Here is a 19564-nt window from a genome sequence, read left to right on the forward strand (position 1 = left end):
AGGAAGGCAGGCTGAATGTAGGCGGGTTGTCATTTTCATCCTGAGAGAGGACAAAAAGCACAAAACAACAATTCCAGAAGCATGTGAGTGGTGAGACGGGTTTGGACTGGAACACTTTACACACAAAATAAGGGTCTGTGTCCTATCCCTATGAAGAAGAAGGCCCCTATTTAGAGATAACGACGTGATGAAGTGCCCCCCCTACAGCATTGTCCCAGAACCGGCACGACAAACTCCATAATGAGGCATGAAAAAGTTGTGTCTGCGTAACAATTATAGCCAAACTGCAATACACCGCAAAACACATCTTACTCAAGGGAATTGGGGAGTGTTTGTGTCACGTGGCTATATCAAATAACAGCAACACGCACATCCATATATCAAAGTGGGTTCCAGAAGAGAAACACGTGCGGAAATTTAATCTCCCCTGTCTTTAATTTGAAACAACAGCCAGCAGCCGTAGCGTGACTTAAAGGAGTGACTGCACACTGAAACAGGATGTGATGTCACACTGACTGCCACATCAAGTTAAGGAAAAATGAAATGAAGCCCTCTTTATTCATTTAGCCTATTTCATACAAACCCCATTCAATTGTGTTGCTATTTATGGAGAGCTCCCCTGCTGTGCGAGCAGTAAGAAATGCTAAAACTGTCACTGGCTGCACTATCTATCATGACTGGGTGGCAGTCAGGGAGCACAGCATTGTGTGTGGTGGTATGTATGTATGTACGTATGTGTGTGTCTGTGTGCGTGCGTGTGTGTGTGTGTCTGTGTGTGTGCTCGCAGTACTGCCAGCTACTGATAAACCCCTGTGGTGTGAGTCACGACATTCAGGGGGGGAGGACAACAGAGAATGGAGAGCTAGAGAGAGAGAGAGAGAAAGAGAGAGAGAGAGAGAGAGAGAGAGAGAGAGAGAGAGAGAGAGAGAGAGAATTGAGAGTGACAGAGAGAGAGAGAGAGAGAGAGAGAGAGAGAGAGAGAGAATGAGGGAGACTGTAGATCTGTGTCGATCTCTCGCTGTAGGCGTCTGCATCGCACCATGACTTCCTCATCCCCTTTCACTCTCGCTATGTCTGCCGCAGCCCAAAGTTCCTCTGCCCAGCGCAGGGTTGGGTGTATTGTATACCGTCTATATTTCACACTCTTGGCCTCTTTTGGAGGATATAGATGGAGCGGTCATCCGTGAAAGTACCATCTTCAGAAAAGGGCATATCGTATATATTACCAAATGGTTGGGTGCCATTATATACGCTCCTCGCTTAAAGGCGCTGTAAGCAATATTTATCCGTTCCAATAAGTGTTAAATAGCTCTATATTCCGACAGCCATGACTGACTGACCGACACCCAGTCGTTCAGCACTGCAATTTACCAACGTTTTATTTCTGGTATCGTTCCTACTTCATCCAATCAGGAGAGAGAACTCCACAAAGAGGCAGTTCCTCCCTGCATTCCGGCATCCCGTTCCCACTTTATCCAATCAGGAGAAAGAACTCCCCAAGGAGGCGGTTCCTCTCCCTGCGTGTTCACGGCCGCAGGATAACAGTGTTGCCTGACAATGGTGGAACGGGTGGAAGCTCCCGATTCCAGCGCTCCCAAGAACGGCTTACACAACCAGACAGGGCGAGCGGAAAAGAAAGATTAGAAAAGAGAGACCGCAAGACAACCTCCAGGAAGTAGAGACCAGAGTCACGTCATTCAGTCAGTCACGGCCTAAACAGACTGGAAGTTTGCTAAAACGAGCACATCCCTGACCATGCCTTTAACACACAGATCTAGTCTCTCTCTCTCTCTCTCTCTCTCTCACGCCGTGTGACGTGGAGGAGGAGGGGGGAGGAGGGACTCACGGACAGAAATAAAAGGACGGGAAGTTAGCCAAACCGAGCACATCCCTGACAGCGCCTTTAACAGAGTGGTGGAGGAGGTGTGTGTACTCACAAACAGCTCCAGGGTGACGGCCACGCTGCTGTTGAGGGCCGGGCTGCCCCCATCCCGGGCCATCACTGTCAGGTGGATCCGCCCCGCTGGGACCTGCTCGTAGTCCAGGGGGCTGTTCACGCTGATCACTGGGGGGGGGGCGGGCCGGTGGGGCAGACAGACAGACAGGTAGGTAGGCAGACAGAGACGGGGAGGAGAGACAGTGAAAGATGGAGGCAGATAGAGAGAGGGAGAGGGAGGGAGGCACAGAGAGAGAGGGAGGGAGGGAGGGAGGGAGGGGGAGAGAGGATAGAGAGAGAGGGGGGGAGAGAGCGAGAGAGAGAGAGAGAGAGAGAGAGAGAGAGAGAGAGAGAGAGAGAGAGAGAGCACGAGAGAGAGAGAGAGAGAGAGAGAGAGAGAGAGAGAGAGAGAGAGAGAGAGCAAGAGCGAGAGCAGAAAGAGAGACAGGCAGACAAACAGACAGAGGAAGAAACATACGCGGTCGCTGCAGTGTGAGCCCCGAGCACTAAAGCCCCTTAACACACGTCATTAGCATGCTTTCTGGATCCCATCTGAACTGCAGGTGGTTGGGGTCTAATGGGTTTCCGCATCGCATGTTACAACCGGATCAACGCCAGGTCAGCGACAACAACAGCTGGCGTGAATCCTATCCTCACACTTAAGAAATACACCAAATAAATAATCCTAAAAACATAAAGACGAACAAAGAACTCCACGTTGCATCTGCATGCCAGCATTCATTAGTAAAGTTGTGCTTAATAATATCCCCTGTATACGAGACCCACCAGGACGCCTCTAGTTAAGGTTGTTTGTAGGTACAGCCACCCTGGGGTGACCATGGTAAACAAACTGCATTTATATAGTGCTCCTCTAACCAGTGGCCTCTCAAAGCGCTTTACAAATACTTCCTGACATTCAACCATTCATGCACACATTTACACACAGACGGCGGTGTCAACCATGCAAGGCGACAGCCAGCTCGTCGGGAGCAGTCAGGGTGAGGCGTCTTGCTCTGGGACACCTCGAAACTCAGCTAGAAGGAGCCAGGGATCAGGGTCAGAAGGCTGACTAATGTTCCGGTGGGGGGGGGGGCCCAGCAGAGACGACCCTTACCTGCATAGCCCTCCTGCATCAGAATGTCAAAGTGCTCAGGGAAGGCGGAGGCAGAGGTGATGGTGTAGGTGAGGTGGTTGTTGGGTGGCGAGTCCTCGTCCGTAGCCTGGGGAGGGAGGGGGGAGAGGGGGAGGGGGGAGGGGGGGGAGGGAGGGAGGGAGGGAGGGAGGGAGGCGAGGTAAGTGAGTGGGGTTGGGTTAGAGGTACTTTTTGAAAGAAAAATGAAACGAAGACGAGTGCTTCTAAAAACATATGCCTCGCTGACATCCCCGGTGACACCAGCCAAGCATGCCGTGAGAGGAGAGTGCTGAGAGGGGGCTGACAGGCGTACGGCGTGGCAGAACAGATGCTCTGGGAGACAGTGGCGCTGTGCGTTTGTGCGTTCCTTCGCCAATGTGTTGTTTGAACCACATGGGACTGACCGTGTGTCTGTTTTAACATGTCTTTATCCACTTTATCCACATCCATTTATTTTACTTTATCCGTCCTTGAATGTGTGTGTGTGTGTGCGCGCCCATGTGTGAGTGTGTGTGTGTGCGTGAGTGCGTGTGTGCGTATCTCGCGCATGCGGCTGTGTGTGTATGTGTGTGTGTGTGTGTCTTTGAATGTGTGTGTGTGTGTGTGTGTGTGTGTGTGTGAGTGCGTGTGCGTGCATATCTCGCGCGTGCTTTGGTGCGTGTGTGTGTGTGTTTGAGCACGCGGGCGGGGGCCCTGTGTGTTCCGGCGTCCCGGCCAGGAAGCCTTCACTCAGCGTCGACATGTTGTTGCGCAGATTAAAGCTAATTCTGGCTATTAGCAGCGTGGGCGTCAACATTGGACGAACACCAGCGGAGCCGAGACAAGCCAAGCAAACATAGGACAGCCCAAATCACACATTACCGCGCTAATCCGCCAAGACGACGGTGACCAGCACAACAACAACACCGTCGTCAACACCGCCCGGGCGTCAACCCTCTCCCTTCGTCATGAGAGAGCTGGCAGTCACTGCGGAGATGACGGCCAGCCTGCGTGGGGGTGGGGGGGGGCTTCACTGGCATCATTGGACACTGGACAGCTGTCAGCGAGACGATATTCTCTTGAATATCTACTCCGTACACACACACGCCACACAGTCCTCCTTCCATCCTTCTCCCTGCTCTTCTTTGATTCGCTTCCAAACTGTTGAGTAAGCAGGAGCCCTTGTTTGTCGTCCTCCACCAAAGTGTTCCAAGTTCGCCCGGCTTTCATCCTCCTCCTCTTCCCTCGCCGTCTTGCCCATTTTAATTGGAGCTGCACTCCGACACGCGGTCCGGCGCTAAGCGGCCTCTCCAGGGGACGGCCGCGCGAGGTGAGGCTTAGTGGGGCGGGGGGGAAACAGCGAGGGCAGCCCGAGGTGAGGGGCCCCTGACGAGGTGAGGGGCCCCTGGGGACAGGCGGGACCCCGCCTGTCCCCAGCTTCCACACACGTGGTCATGGTCGTGGTTGGGGTCGGGGGTTGTGGTCGTGGTTGGGGTTGGGGTCGGGGGCTGGGACAGGGGGACGATGGTAGTGGGACGGGACGGGGGACGCAGACACAGGTGGGAGGCCCTGGTTGATAGCGGGCAGCTCTCTCTTCATTGTTTTTTTATGTTGGATTGTTTTCGTGTGTGTGTGTGTGTGTGTGCAGGACTGTAGTGGTAAAATCAGAGGTGGGTAAACTCTGAATTCTGTGATCAAATGGACCACGATGCAGTAAGGTAGACCGTGCGCCGTATATATTTTGTACCATACCGGACCTGTGACATCAGTGTCAAAATTGTTGGTTATGGTTATGATGATATTGTGGTTATTGTTTAATGTTGTTTAATGTTCATTTTGTGAAAAGAAATGGGATACTACCTGCAGTCTCTTACCCAATGTTTTTATCCAATTCACATGTGTGGCCATTAGACTGTACCAATTACATCACTGAGTGCTCTCTCATGCCTTCACAGTCACTATATCCAATTCTGTTATTAAAAGTAATGTTGAAGAAGATTCCAGAATTAATAAATCTTTTCTGTAGTTTAAGTGTTTATTTAATCAAAATAAAACAGCACAAAACATATCAGAAGAACTACAAAAAAAAGATCAACCAACTGTGTTCTCATAAAAAAAACAAAATGGTCAGAGCAGGGTCTGTTTAGAAAAACAAAACAAAAAAATAAATGGTACCTCTCTAGGTCAGGTCCACATTCACACACGTTTCTGTTATTAGAGAATCATCTTAAGAAGGGGAGCTTTCTGAGAACTTTCTGCCAGAGTAGGCGTGTTCTTTATTTTCCTACAAAGTGATGACATGCACCAACATCAGCCACACCTGTTCGTTGTGACTTTAAATCCGAGATTGCATTGTAAGAGAAAAATAAGCTTTGTTCTATGCTGTAAAGCAACACAATAAACATAACGCAATCTTATAGGAACCAAAACAACCTTAAAATAAACAGAATATTGCTCTTTGGACTTACTTTGTAATCGGGGCCTTGTGTTGGCATCTTTGGGAGGGGAAACGCTGCGGAGACGCTTCAGAAATCGCAGAATATCCATTTTATATATATATCGCAAACCGCATAAACGTTTCCCAAGCCATTGATCAATAGAGACAACCTGCCGCTTCCTGATAGCCGGCGCCACAGGCAGTGATTGGTCACACAGACACGCACCATAATGCAGCGCAAAAATTATAGATAAATTGCTTGTGCTTGTGTAGTTACAACACATGAAATGTTGCCACTTTAAAAATGACACCAAATGTATTAAGGAAGACGTAAAGATATAATATATATTTAAGCAATAGATCACGACAGGCTGTGGTATACGGTCATTATACCACAGTTAAGGGGCGTTGTCCGTCCCGACGCGCAGCAGAGGGACGGACAACGACCCCCTTAACGACCCCCTTAACTGTGGTATAATGACCGTATACCACTGACTGAAGTGATCTATTGCTTTTATAAAACGGTTACGTAAGTATGGTGAAATGAAAGTCATAGACACTCTCAATTTTGAGAAAGCGACAAAGTCGGAAAAGCATTTTTTTTAACGAATACGAAAAAGTAGTCCCTCCTGGCTGCCTGCAAAGTGTACGGCGGTTGCTATGCAACACACTGTAGCGTCCTTCAGAGAGAAGGCTAGGCTAGAGACGGTAGCTTGGTTTGCCGGCAATTTAGCCTTCTATCGAGTTCACTCACCGTGTGCCTATTGCTTTACAACATTTCCACCCTCTCCAGCAATCAACATGTTTTTAGGCTTCAGTGAACTGCTATGCAGCAATAAATGCTATTGCTTTTATATATAAATAAACAACAGTTCAAGTTAGGCGCGGAGTGATACTGAACTCTGTAAACTGAATGGGCGTCATAGCTGTGTGTATACGTTCAATATACAACAGTTGGGAACCAATCAGATCGCTTGATTTAAGCCACCCGTTTTATAAATATATATAATAATAATTTACAGGTGCGTAAACGCCACTCAGAGGTGCGTAAACGCTATTTCCAAAATTCCAGAGGTGGGTAAACGGCGTTTACGTGCGTTTAGCCACCACTACAGCCCTGTGTGTGTGTGTGTGTGTGTGTGTGTGTGTGTGTGTGTGTTTGTGTGTGTGTGTACATCCATGCATTAATTCATGTCGGGTGGTCGGCGTGTGTTTGTGTGCATGTGAGTGTGTATGTGTGCTAGTGTGGGTCTGTGTTTCTCTGGGCCTAGCGCTACGAGCTAACGAGGGTGGAGTAAAATACGGAGCATCAGAAAAATCCCAGCATGAATATATTAAGATATGCTGACTTAATCACAATCGCTGACCTTTAACCTCAACCCCCTCCCCTCCACCTGTTCCATAGCAGCCATGTTATGGAGCGGTATGGGAACATCCGGGAAGACCCAGCTGATCGGTCGTGTTATGGAGCGGTATGGGAATGTAAGTGATTTTAGTTATTTTATTTAAGTAGTGTGGTTTACGATGCCCCTTGAATGCATCACAAACGCATGCGAGAGAGAGCTGATGACACGCAGCTAGGGTTGCCACCTTTCAGAAATGAAAATAAGGGACGCCCACCACGGGCCCGACTCCTGTGGGGCGGGGCGCCCGCAGCAGTGGTATGTTTTATTTTGTGCTGGTGTTTTTAGTAAAGGGGTGATCAAGAAAGCAATTAGTCATACTTAAAGCTTGAAATGCTTTATTACCAATGAACACATTCTCTTATAAAGTGCAGTAAATAAAATCTTGAATGAAATCTCTTTGTGTGGCGTGTGAACAATGAACTTTTAAAATATAAACTAAATAAACTGAGAACTTCATGTAACTTTTTAAGTGGATAACTATAGGGACTCTTTAAACATTTTTACTTAAAGAAAAAAAAAACAGTACAAAAAAACAACAAAAACACTTATAAACTTATCTAAAAAAAGAGTGCAAAACATTACTCCTTCCCTCAACATTACTCCTTCCCTCAAAACTGTTACTTCTTTTTCCAAGTGTACTTCTTGTTACTCCTTGCAGCACTGAGTAACTCTTTGTCTTTCAAAGTGCTGTTGTAAAACTCTGAACAGGACTGCTCAAAGTTGAGAGTGATCAGGAGCTCACTTCTCATGAGCTCTGTGGAGCACCTGTTCCTGCAGTCACTCCATTTGTTGGCCATTCTGGAGAAGATCCTTTCCACATATCCAGTGGATGCTGGGATGCTCAGGATGTGGCTGGTGATAGACAGCATGTTAGGCAGGTCAGCTACTTGAAAGAGAGCCACCCACCTGGCAGCCACACCTTTGGACTTCCATTCATTTTCAGCATCTTCTTTGAGCCTCTTCAGAATGGGTTTTGCTGTGGAGCATTCATCATAAAGTTCATCCATGTTGACTTTATGGATGAGGTTGAGCTTGGTGGTCATCCTCTCAAATTGAACAGTATTTGTCTGCTGCCTGTCTTTTGACTTGAAAGGAAGTCAGGTCATCCAAACAGTTCAACCACACTAATAATATAATTTATGTAATGATCACTGAACACTGCATTCCTCAAAAATTTACAACAGTTTACTAAAATAGGCTCTGCCCATGCACTGACATCTTCTGGCAAAAGCACAACCAGATAGGAAATCAATCACAACATAATGTCCCATACCGTATCAGTCTCAGGAGATGATTGGGGTATGAAGAACTGTGACACTGACGCTTGGGTCTTCTGTGATCTTTCGTGTCTGCAGTGTTGCTCTCCTGTTGCATGCTGTCTGATGTCAGACAGCCCACCGTGCGCCACTGAAAACACTCGCCGACATATTTCACAATTTGCCTTGTAAACATCTCTTGGCTGGACACTGACGCTGTCCAGCCAAGGATGTGCCTCTTCCCACTCACGTCTGTACTTCTGCAAGCATTTCCGCTTTTGAGGACGTGGTGGAGTATCGGGTGTAGTGGATTTTTAAAAGGCGCAGGTTTTGTTAGCAGCGCCAGTGTGTGGTGTCTGTCGCTAGGCAACCGTAACAGCACCACACGCGTGCGCAGACACACAGAGGACCGGAGCCAGGGCGGGGGGGACCTGCGTAGATCCCGCCGTGACAATTTTGCTGGCCTTAGTATTCCCTGTGTTTTATTTTGATCATTATTGTTAGATTTAGTGTTGATGCAACAATCCCGATCGCCCCCCACCCCCCCGGTCAACAATCCCGATCCCCCCCCTGTCAACAATCCCGATCGCCCCCCACCCCCCCGGTCAACAATCCCGATCCCCCCCCCGTCAACAATCCCGATCGCCCCCCACCCTCCCGGTCAACAATCCCGACCCCCCCCCCCCCCGTCAACAATCCTGATCGCCCCCCGCCCCCCAGTCAACATTTACACCCGCAGACCATGCTATAAGGTATGCATTACAAGATTCTACAGAATCTCACTCCGGCCAAAACCCAAAAGTTGGCAGCCCTGCGGTAATTATTTGTTGGATTGCCTGAGATATGTGTGTGGAACTCAAAAACCAGTCAGGATATAGTGTATATGTAACGTAAACTGAATACGTCCAATGGTGTAACTGTTAAGCCTTTTAGCAGTGGAAATAAATGTGTGTATTGCTGCCTTGAAGCTAGGTTTATTTGCACGTGCAGCGGCGGTTTGTGCTTGTTAATGGCCATGGCAGTATGTTAGTACATGGTTAAACAAATTTACATGTTTAGCGAAATAAGTTAAAGATTATTATTTAATTCAATGCAATGGACAGTGGAACAAAAGCATTCAGACCGTTAATAACTGCGCTGCACACTTTTGTGCAGGCTTTTTTTTTGTTTTTTTTACGAGGGACAACTGGACTGTTCTGCTTCCACCACCATCGCTATTCCTGGATGCCATCGTCTCCCGTCGGACATCGGTTACATGGACATTGTGCTCAAATCCAGGCGGTGGTAGGAACGACATTAAGGAACCAAACCAGATTATTTTATTTTGTTACTTTTTTATTCTGAGCACTCAGGTTTTCTCCAGTTTTTTCTTTTAGTTCTTGGGCCCAAGACAAACAAAAACTGACTAAACAGTTAAGTTATATTGTAAAGGTGAACACTGTTAGAACGAATACAATTTATTTCCCTGAAAGTATTTTTTTTTAAATACATATGTTATTCTCTCAAGTCGTGGTCTTGTGTTGTTGTGTGGGTTGGAGGTCTCATTAATCCTATGTGTATTAGGCTACAAACCAAACTCCTTACCAATCGAATGTGAACCTAGAATCTCAAGTAACCTGATCAAATTTAGATATAGACCTTAAGCATAGATACCCCATCTATAGGGGTCACTGGAAGGTTACAGGAACATCCGGGAAGACCCAGCTTATCGGGCATGTAAATTAGATGTTCGCTACCTTAGAACTTATTCGGCCAAAGTATTTCCATCTCCCATTTATCGCATTAACTGTTCTCAGGAAAAGGCAAAATAGCAACTCAAGCAAGCGGTAAAAAATATATTTTGAGGAATCATTTGCCTTTTCTAAAGCGATAATTCATAACCTAATATAGATTCATGGAAACACGGAAACACTGTGCAGGAGAAAAGGGGGTCTGCTCGATCCACTCACCCTGACGCGGGCCACGTACTGCGGGCCCTGCTCGTTCTCCCGCAGCATGCCTAGGTACGCCTCCTTCTGGAAGAGCGGTGCGTTGTCGTTGACGTCCAGCACGTTGATGCGCAGCCGGCCCGTGGTCTCCTCGCCGCCGCCGTCCCGGGCCAGCACCGTCACCGTGAAGCGCCGCATCAGCTCGTAGTCCAGGCCGGCCCGCAGGCCCACCCAGCCCGTCCGCGAGTCCAGGGAGAACCTGCGGGGGCGAGGGAGGAGAACCGAGATCTGAGGCGGCGGATTGTATTGCCGGTTTGTATCGTCGGTTTGTATCGTCGGTTTGTATCGTCGCTTTGTAGCGTTGGTTTGTATCGTCGGTTTGTAGCGTCGGTTTGTAGCTTTGGGTTGTAGCGTTGGTTTGTATTGTCGGTTTGTAATGTCGGCTTGTATTGTCGGTTTGTAGCTTTGGGTTGTAGCGTCGGTTTGTAGCGTTGGTTTGTAGCTTTGGGTTGTAGTAGCTTCACTACTAAGTCGGTTAGTAGCTACTAACCGACTTAGTAGTGAAGCTACGGTGAGTAGCGACGCTACTAATCGACTAACCATACTAAGGGCAGTATGTAGCGTTTGCTTGTAGAGTCGGTTTGTAGCGTTGGCTTGTAATGCCGGGTTGAGCGATGAATCTTTTATTCGATCAGCTCAGTTAACAGCGGCTAGTTCATCTTCATATGATGTATTTTGTGAGATTGTGGGTGACAGTTCTATTAAATTAATAAGTTATAAAGGACCGAATATTGATGAGTTTTGCCCATAGATTTGGCCATTAAGTTCCATAGTGGCTCATAGATGGATACTTAACACTGATGGGGGCAGAAATATATAACCCAGTCCTGTTGGGTATGGGTTAGAAGTCGAACCCCAGCTAGGACACTATTCCATGCCCACAATATTACATTACATTTTTCAACGCTTTTCGACGCTGTTGATGTGCTGTTGATGCCTTCAACAGTGAAGATTTAACCCAGAAAGTGCATTCATCAAATGAATAAACTGCTAAGTGCTACAATTTAGAGGAAAGAGAGAGAGAATGGTTTCTTTTCACAGGCCGGGATGCAGTTTTGTAACAGAAAGAACAACAACAGCAAGAAGAGGAAACAAAGAGTTTCTGTGCATCACAACTTCCACTGTCACTTTGTTTTTATGATATATTGTTCATAAGGACGCTACACACTTGTACACACATGTATGTGTGTGAGTGTGTGTGCGTGTGTGTGTGTGTCTGTATGTGTGTGTGTGTGTGTTGAGGTGTTTGTTTCTTACTGGTCTGGTTCTTCGTTGAAGAAGTAATGCACTGTTCCAAACGTACCAATGTCTCCGTCTGTCGCCTGTGTGGGAAAAACACAAAGCCGTTTTTAATGTCTTTCATTTCGTTTTCTGTCAGACTTTTGATGTAATTTATGATCCGCCTGGGTTTGTGTGCTGTGTGCGTGTGTGTCTGCTGTGTGTGCATGTGCATGGGTGTGTGTGCTTATGTGAGTTTGTGTCTGAGAGTGTCTTCACACATTTGCATATATTCTGAAAATACACCCCGGAACAAAAACAGCTGCACAACATTATCCATCAGCAATGTTTCCTGGATGTTTCCGGGATTGTCATTTATAGGAGCACGTCATATGGCAACCTTCTAAAACCATAACTCCCCACCCGAGGTGTTGATTAGATCAACCAAAACACGCCAACACATTTGTGATTTTTATTCACACGATGCTGTGTTTTTAGATTCAGAAAATAGGACAGCAAATATTAACAAATATACACACACGCACACACGCACACACACACACACTTGCTCATAGACACACACACACACATACTTGCACACACGCACACACACACACACACACACACACACACACACAGCTTTGGTGCAGCAGCCACCATAGCAGTGATTGTAGTACTTAATGTCCTTCCTGTGTTACAGACCTAGTCTATCAAATGGAGCTTTAGTGCACGTGGATGTGTTTTTTTTTTCCACCAACAGTATATACTATACCCTTATAGAAAGATTGTTATCTTTAGAGTGTTTGCCACTTGCAAGGGAACAAGGGAAGGGAAGGTGACCCGACCGGGCTGTAAGATGGGGACCATAATACAGTCGTGTGGGCGGTAACACTTAGCCTAAGAGAGTGCTGTGTGTGTGTCTGTGTGAGGTGTCGTCTGTGTCAACATGCACACGCAGAACCCCCTGCAAGCCCCTCATCAAGACTCCAGATACTCTGCTTTGGTACGGCGATCACGGCCCTCTCATCTGAGACGAGATGGAGAAACAAAACACGAAATCCCAACATGTCCTCACACCGTGCCGCGGCCCAGACTGCTTTTCCTCGGTCGAAGCACCAAAGTCCAATAATAAGAAGCCGGTATTGCAATGTGCTGTTGTCACACCATTGAAGTCCATGACCAGAATGTGATTTGGTGAGTCCTGTCCACTAGACAAAAGACCTCTAACACTGTGTAGCATTTGTTCACGGTTTGTCCTCTTGGAAGGGGACTGTGTGACGCTAACTGGATTAAGATACGCAATACGCAATAAAGAGTCCATTTCACTCCTGTCCAGCAGCACCATGCATGCTTGTTTGTTCACAGTGTGTAGAGGTTTACAGACGTAGAAGGATTATAGATGTTTACAAGCCCCACACACATTTACATGAAGGATGATCGCTCCACTGTGTGTGTGTGAAAGAGAATGAGTGAGTGTGTGTGTGTGTGTGCGTGTCTGGGGGGGGGGGGGTGATGGAAGACATCAAAAGCCCCTCATATGACCCCATTACTGACCCCTCCCTACATCAGTCAGTTACAACCCCCATGACCCCACCCCCCCCCCCCACACACACACACACACACACCCAACAAGCTCCGCCCCTTCCTTGTGTGGGTCTGTTTGTCCCCAAGTTCTACATATCTCGCTCTTGGCACACTCTCTTTCCCCTTGACGTGGCCCTGCCCCCTCCCCCTCTCCCGCAGGTGAGTGACGGCCCCATAAGTGCTCTGATGATAGCACTGGGGGTGTTAGCGTGACAGCTATCGAGGCGCTGACAGCAGCCACGCGCCGCCAGAGGGCTAATGCTCCCTCCGCACGCCGCCGCAGCCCGGCCGCGTCAGAGAGACACAGAGGCAGAGGGAGAGAGCAGAGGCAGAGTGAGACAGGCGATAGGTATCAGTCTGATCCACCCCACACTTCTGTCTTCGTCTCCCCCTTCTCATCATTCACGTCTCACTGCCCCCCCCCCCCCCGCGCGCTTCCCCCGCCCCCGCCACCCCCTTGCCAACCAATCACCATGGTAGCGACAGCCCAGTCACTTTGCAAACAGTTTGCCAAAGACTTTCAACTTCAAAACCACTACACTGCCTTTTGTTGGCCGAGAATCACAGGAAGATGCCGATCCTGCAGGGCTGCTAATAGATTGTGACTCGTGATGTCAGACCGTGAGGCAGGCGAGCTCCGACAGATAGTGTCGTGTTCCGGTTCGTGTTGTACTCAATTCACCACACCTTGATCCTTCCACTTCCACGCACGCCGTCCCCAAAGTCTGCCTTCCTCTTGACCATGGGCCTGGGCTTGATGGCCGATGGGGATGGTGATATGATCTCAGAGTGGATCGATAACGGGATCGCTCTGAATCGATTGTTCACAATTTTGTGTCGATATTGCTCATCGCCAATTTATATTATGGACGTTATATAATATAAGGATAACTTGTTAGTAACGGAATGACACAAGAACGCATGTTGAGACGTTGATATCCATTTTAACTCTGATTCACTAGCACCAGAACAATGTTACTAGTTACACTGAAGAGGTGCCGGAGAGCGCCCCCTAAGGTTTGGGAATAACGATGCATACTGTTGACTATCCATTGCATACATAACAGATATAATCCACAATACAGAAACAGGACTATGGGAAACGGTATATCTCATTATGTGTCACATTTTCTGCCAAGACACAAATAAACAGAAGCACGAAAGCTGAGGTATACAATTGCTACATCTAGAAATGTACGACTGTGCTATCTTCTGACTGGATGGAATCCTACACTGACCGAGTGTGACATATTGGAGCAGAAAATGAGCACCAACTGAAAACAGAAAACATATCCCACGGCATAAACTGTGTCAGGATTTGAGTGGCAGACTGCAGTGGTGTCGTAGTCAAAATACAGTCAGTGTGAGCCCAGAAATAAACAGTTTAAGAGCGGCATCACAGAGGCAGGGCACTAGCTATTACCAGGGCAGAGCAGAGAGAGCTTTCACTGACACCTGATCCTCAGGCAATAACTGCAGAGGAAACATTTCCATGGGACTGGTTTAATTACAACATGATGGCTTTCCTTCCAGCAGAAGGCTCTGTGTGTCTGTTTCTCTGCAAGGTCTGAAGAGAGGCCTGAAGAGCATGCATGTTGCTGCAACAGAATCTGTTTGGATGCAGGGGGGTAGACCGGATTGATTTTTAAAAAATCTAACCAAACTTTTGAATGGCTGCAGCCGAACCAATCAGCAATTAAGAGGGATAACCATTACAGATCATTACAGAGCAAAATAATATATATAATAACCATACATCAAATCTTAATCAATCAATAAACCAAAATTATTTATACATTTGTTATCTCTTGAATGTGTGATCCTGTGTTGTAAAGTGCTATTATGATGATCATTCTGTTCATATTGATCTGCCTGGCAGCTCTCTGTGCTAGGTATTCCTCTCTTTGAACTGCCGACAGTGAGGCAGTGGCCCATGAGCAGGGGATCGACCTCAGCACCTCACAGGCAGAGCAGGAGGAGGACGATTCCCAAGCTCTTCTCTCTGAAGCCACCAGGAATTTAAATGGATGGGATCCAAAAATTGCATTTTTTTTTTTATTTTGCCAGGACTTTGAGAAAGGGAATTCATGGAAGAGGAAACCAATTACAGGCTGTCAGGCCAGCTGCTGTCAAAATAGACCTGATCACCAGTCCAAACACGGCATGCACACACAGACACGCACACACGCACATGCAAACACACACACACACACACACACACACACACGCACACACACACACACACTCAATTACGTATTTGCGCACACACCCACATGTGTGTGCACATACACATATAGTACATGCATCCACAAACACATACATACCCACACGTCTCTGCACATACACACACACTCACTCACTCTCATACACACACACACACACACACACACACACACACACACACATACACCCATACACACACACACACACACACACACTGAAGCACGTTTTTGCCCAAAAAAACACACGCACACACACAGACAGACAAACACACATGCACGCATGCATGTTTGTGAGCAAACCGGCATAGGGCCATACCGCAGTGTGCTGCAGCTGTAATGATAAAGTTACCATTACGCTGACGTTTCGCGGTTCTGGTTATCTAACCTCGTGCTCTCTCTCCTCGTAACGCCGTGCGTCCCGAGTCCCTCAGTGTGAGCCCACAGATCAATCTCCACTAGGATCCATGTCTCACTACCGGGGTCATGACACGCCTGGGTTGCTGCTCTCAGCGGAACCGGGGAACCAGCGGTGGCCAGATGAAGGGGTCCTGGCTGTGTCTTTGTCTCAGGGCACCTGAGCCGTGACTGGGCCATATTAGAAGCCTCTGACTTCCACGACAAAACTACAGGGGCCAAGGTGTACTTCTGTGTGGATTCGGCAGAATCAGAAAGGGCATTGTATCTTTTGCCTTATCATTTACATTTACATTTATATTGGGGGCATTTGCAGACGCTTTTATCCAAAGCGACTTACAATAAGTACATTTGTCCGAAGAAAGAGAATCAACAATATATGGCGGTACAGTTAGGATGTTCATAGAACCAAGTGCCAAGCACTAACAATCACTGAGTTAACCCATTCCCTGTATACAACAAAGATCGCTAGGTTAAGATGCTACACAATGCAAAGTACGATTTTTAAGTGCAAGGTTGTACAATATACAATAAGTGCGTACATTAATATAATCGTCCATAGCTTAGGATCCTGGGCTTTGCGGCAGTTGGGATTTGTTTTATTTCACCCACCCAGGTGTGTCAGTGCAGTGAGGAGGCCGTCGGCTGTGTCTTCATATCTGGATGTTTTACGTGACATTTGGAACCTAACAATACTCTTCAGCTTCGTCTCCCTGAACCATTACGGAGCAGGTGGGAGTGCGAGCAGCCTGTCGTCTGTCACACAAGGTCTCTATTAGCCTGTGGCCCGTCAGAGAAGAGAAAAAAAAAGAGAAATTCAAGAGCGCAAGAGCGAGAGAGCGAGAGAGCGAGAGCGAGAGTCAAGTAAAAAAAACACCAATACCTTTTCAGAAAATCCTTTTTGAAAGTGCAGCCCAATTAAGATTAATGGATGTCTGAGTAGCAGCCTTAAACTAAACTAGGAGATCCAATTCACTTTGGAGGGTAATGACAACTTTAGCCGAGTGTTTACACGTAGGAAACATCAAACACGACACAGGGGGACAGGATCGATACAGGAGGGATACAAATGTTTTCTGTGGTGCACTTTTAATGGCAATGACTGTGTTTAGGATAACTGTCACACAAGCTGCATTAGGATAACTTTGGGTTGTCTTACGGAATATCAGATTCATGACATGGGGCGCAGTGGACTCCAAACAAATAAATAAACAGTGTGTTGGCCCTGACGCACGCACGCACGCCAACCGCACACACACGCACACACACAGACAGACAAACACACACGCACGCATGCAGACACACACACACACACACACACACACACACACACACACACACACACACATTTCCACCCAAACACCCACAAACACACACACACACCCAGACCGACCTTCTGTCACCCCACCCACTGCACCAGTTTCCACAGCATCCTCCTCCCATTACGGGGCCACCAACAAAAGGGCCCATTATTGACAACAGTGGCTCGGCACCGTGGCCCTTGGCAGAAGGGAATCAGACCTTGCACTCTTTATTACGATAATGAATTACCAACACAACAACCGTTGTGACTGCTTCCCCTGTAAAGCCCGGGAAGGCACAGCCCTGCCGCTTGCCACATCCTCCGCAAGCTAATTCATTCCGTCGCGCCGTGAGGCATCCGTTATCATCATCATCATCATCACCACCATCATCATCATCATCATCATGGCGGCCGCCCGCCTCCAAAACACGCAGCATCTGCACCACGCTCATAAAACACGCGGCGGGCTGAAGGCACAATAAGCTGCTTTTATATCACTGCCGTATAAACCAGTTGATGGGTGGCGGCGTGACCACACACACACACACACACACCGTGCATGCACACACATGCACACACACACACACACCCAGACATACGTGCATACACCCGGAGGCACAGACACACATGTAAGCACATGCACAGTGCATGCACAAACGTGCAGACACCCAGACATACAAACACACACACACACACACACGTACATGCAAACATACATGTTAGCACGCACGCACGCACACGCGCGCGCGCGCGCACACACGCACACACACAAACAAACACACACACACACACACACACACACACACACACACAGCCCGGCGTGTGTGTCCATTCCTAGAGCCTCAGTCAGTAGGTCTCAGGGAAAGCATATACGTACATTCCTGATACACACACAGATGCACAGAGTGATATATAGAAATAAAGTGGAGGGATCTATATAAATAAAGTAGAGATAGAGATAGACGGAAAGATAGAAAGATAAATAGACACATAGAGAGAGAGAGAGAGAGAGAGAGAGAGAGAGAGAGAGAGAGAGAGAGAGAGAGGGGGGGGGGGGGCAGAAACGTTTAACGGTGCGACACCTGAAAATCATTACTAAGCTAATGATAGAAGAACTGAAGACTAGAACTAAACATTGATGGCAATAAATAAGAAATGAAACACTCTGAAACCAAAGGAGGATGCAGTGAGCGATTCTCCGGATACGAGCAGGTGCTTGCATTGCGGGTCTCAAGGGTAGGGGAGAGAGTAAATCACAATAAATATTCATAATGACTGAAGTATTGTTACAGACCATCAATATTAAACATCCACTACCGCTGTGTACTGTAGGTGTATTTGTTGGAATGTCCACGCGTGCGTGTACGTGCGTGTGTGTGTGCACGTTCGTGTGTGTGTGTGTGTGTGTGTGGGTGTGTGTGTGTTAGTGTGTGTTTGTGAAGGTGAGTCTGTGTGTGTGTGTGTGTGTGTGTGTGTGTGTTTGTGTGTGTGAGCATTTGTGTGTGTGTGAGTGCATGTGTGTGTGTGTGTGTGTGTGTGTGGAGCCATGGATGCCAAAGAGAATACGAGAGCTAATGCGCTGACTAAATTCAGATTTATCGCCGCCGCAGCCCCGGTGCCGCCGGTGGCACCAGGGACAGAATGGCATAATTACGACCCTCGTGGTGCGGACGCAAAGCAATTTGTCCCGAAGTTCTGCAAATTGTGCGACTACTTAGGTAGCAACACTGGTGCGGCCTCGTGTTCGCCACATGCCAACCCTGTCAACTTTCTTGCGTAGATTGCTTCACATCCAAGACAGGGAATGAGGGGTAGCAGAAGAGTGGCTTCAGGTTCCACGCAATGCCTTTGGAAATATCCTCCTTCGTTCCTCTGGAGTGTTTTTTCCTGAAGAGGCGTCGCCTCTTCTCCTCCGCGGAGTGTAAACACTTTAGACCCACGTGGGATTCAGGTGCGACATCCAGTAATTATTGTGGACGCACGGGTCCAAGAGGGTAAACAAGGTGCAGAGGTGAGGTCAGCACGGCGGTGCTGATGAGGGAGGGGGAGGCACATCACACATCCCATGAATATTTTTGCACGTTTCATACATGAATGTATGAAACGCTGATACTCGAGATGGGGACACGTTGATGACGAGCGATGTATACAGCATTCAGTCGACGTCGAAGGCGGCACCGTGCTGCTCAATCACCATTTGCTTGCAGAGCAGAACCAATCGAAAACGAGTGTGCGGGATGCGGCCAAACATCAAATTTAAATACTCAAACAATGGCAGGGTCATACATGATAAGCAATCATCAACATACAGGACTGACATATGCAGTGAAGAGACAGCTGTGAAGGGGCAGGATGAAAACAAAATGGTGAACGGTGTGGATAAGATACATCGTGCATTGTTCTTTGTGGGATGTGCTTGGTTGATTCTTGGTCAAAGATCCTCTCTCAATCCTCTCTCAACCCTTTCATATCAAATTAACTCTGGTTCGTTAACTGGTAACAAGCCCGGGTTCCCACCAGATCTGAGCAGAACCATTGTGATCAGGGAGGCGTCATCATCAGAGGGCGTTGCACAATGCATACCAGGACTAAACAGTAGCATGCTCTTTCCTTCCTCTGGTCAGGTCAAGGAAAACCTTCTATATCCGGGTTCCGGCTTGAAACTAACTTTCTGGGTTCCAAACCAATT

The 19564-nt window shown here is 47.7% G+C and overlaps 1 protein-coding gene across 1 annotated transcript in view; it reads right to left on the bottom strand.

Annotated features, from left to right (window-relative positions):
* Positions 1–19564, bottom strand: part of cdh23 (cadherin-related 23) — a gene marked incomplete at its 5' end in the record, with an annotated part of 161101 nt that overhangs the window by 53257 nt on the left and 88280 nt on the right. Inside the window, 5 exon segments of the mRNA XM_084470154.1 lie at positions 1–40; positions 1938–2065; positions 3051–3156; positions 10096–10333; positions 11392–11456. The exon segment at positions 1–40 is cut by the window's left edge and continues 33 nt beyond it. Coding sequence (XP_084326280.1) covers positions 1–40; positions 1938–2065; positions 3051–3156; positions 10096–10333; positions 11392–11456 — 577 coding nt within the window.

The sequence above is a fragment of the Micromesistius poutassou genome, assembly GCF_964030765.1.
Source record: "Micromesistius poutassou genome assembly, chromosome: 7".
Classification (NCBI taxonomy): domain Eukaryota; kingdom Metazoa; phylum Chordata; class Actinopteri; order Gadiformes; family Gadidae; genus Micromesistius; species Micromesistius poutassou.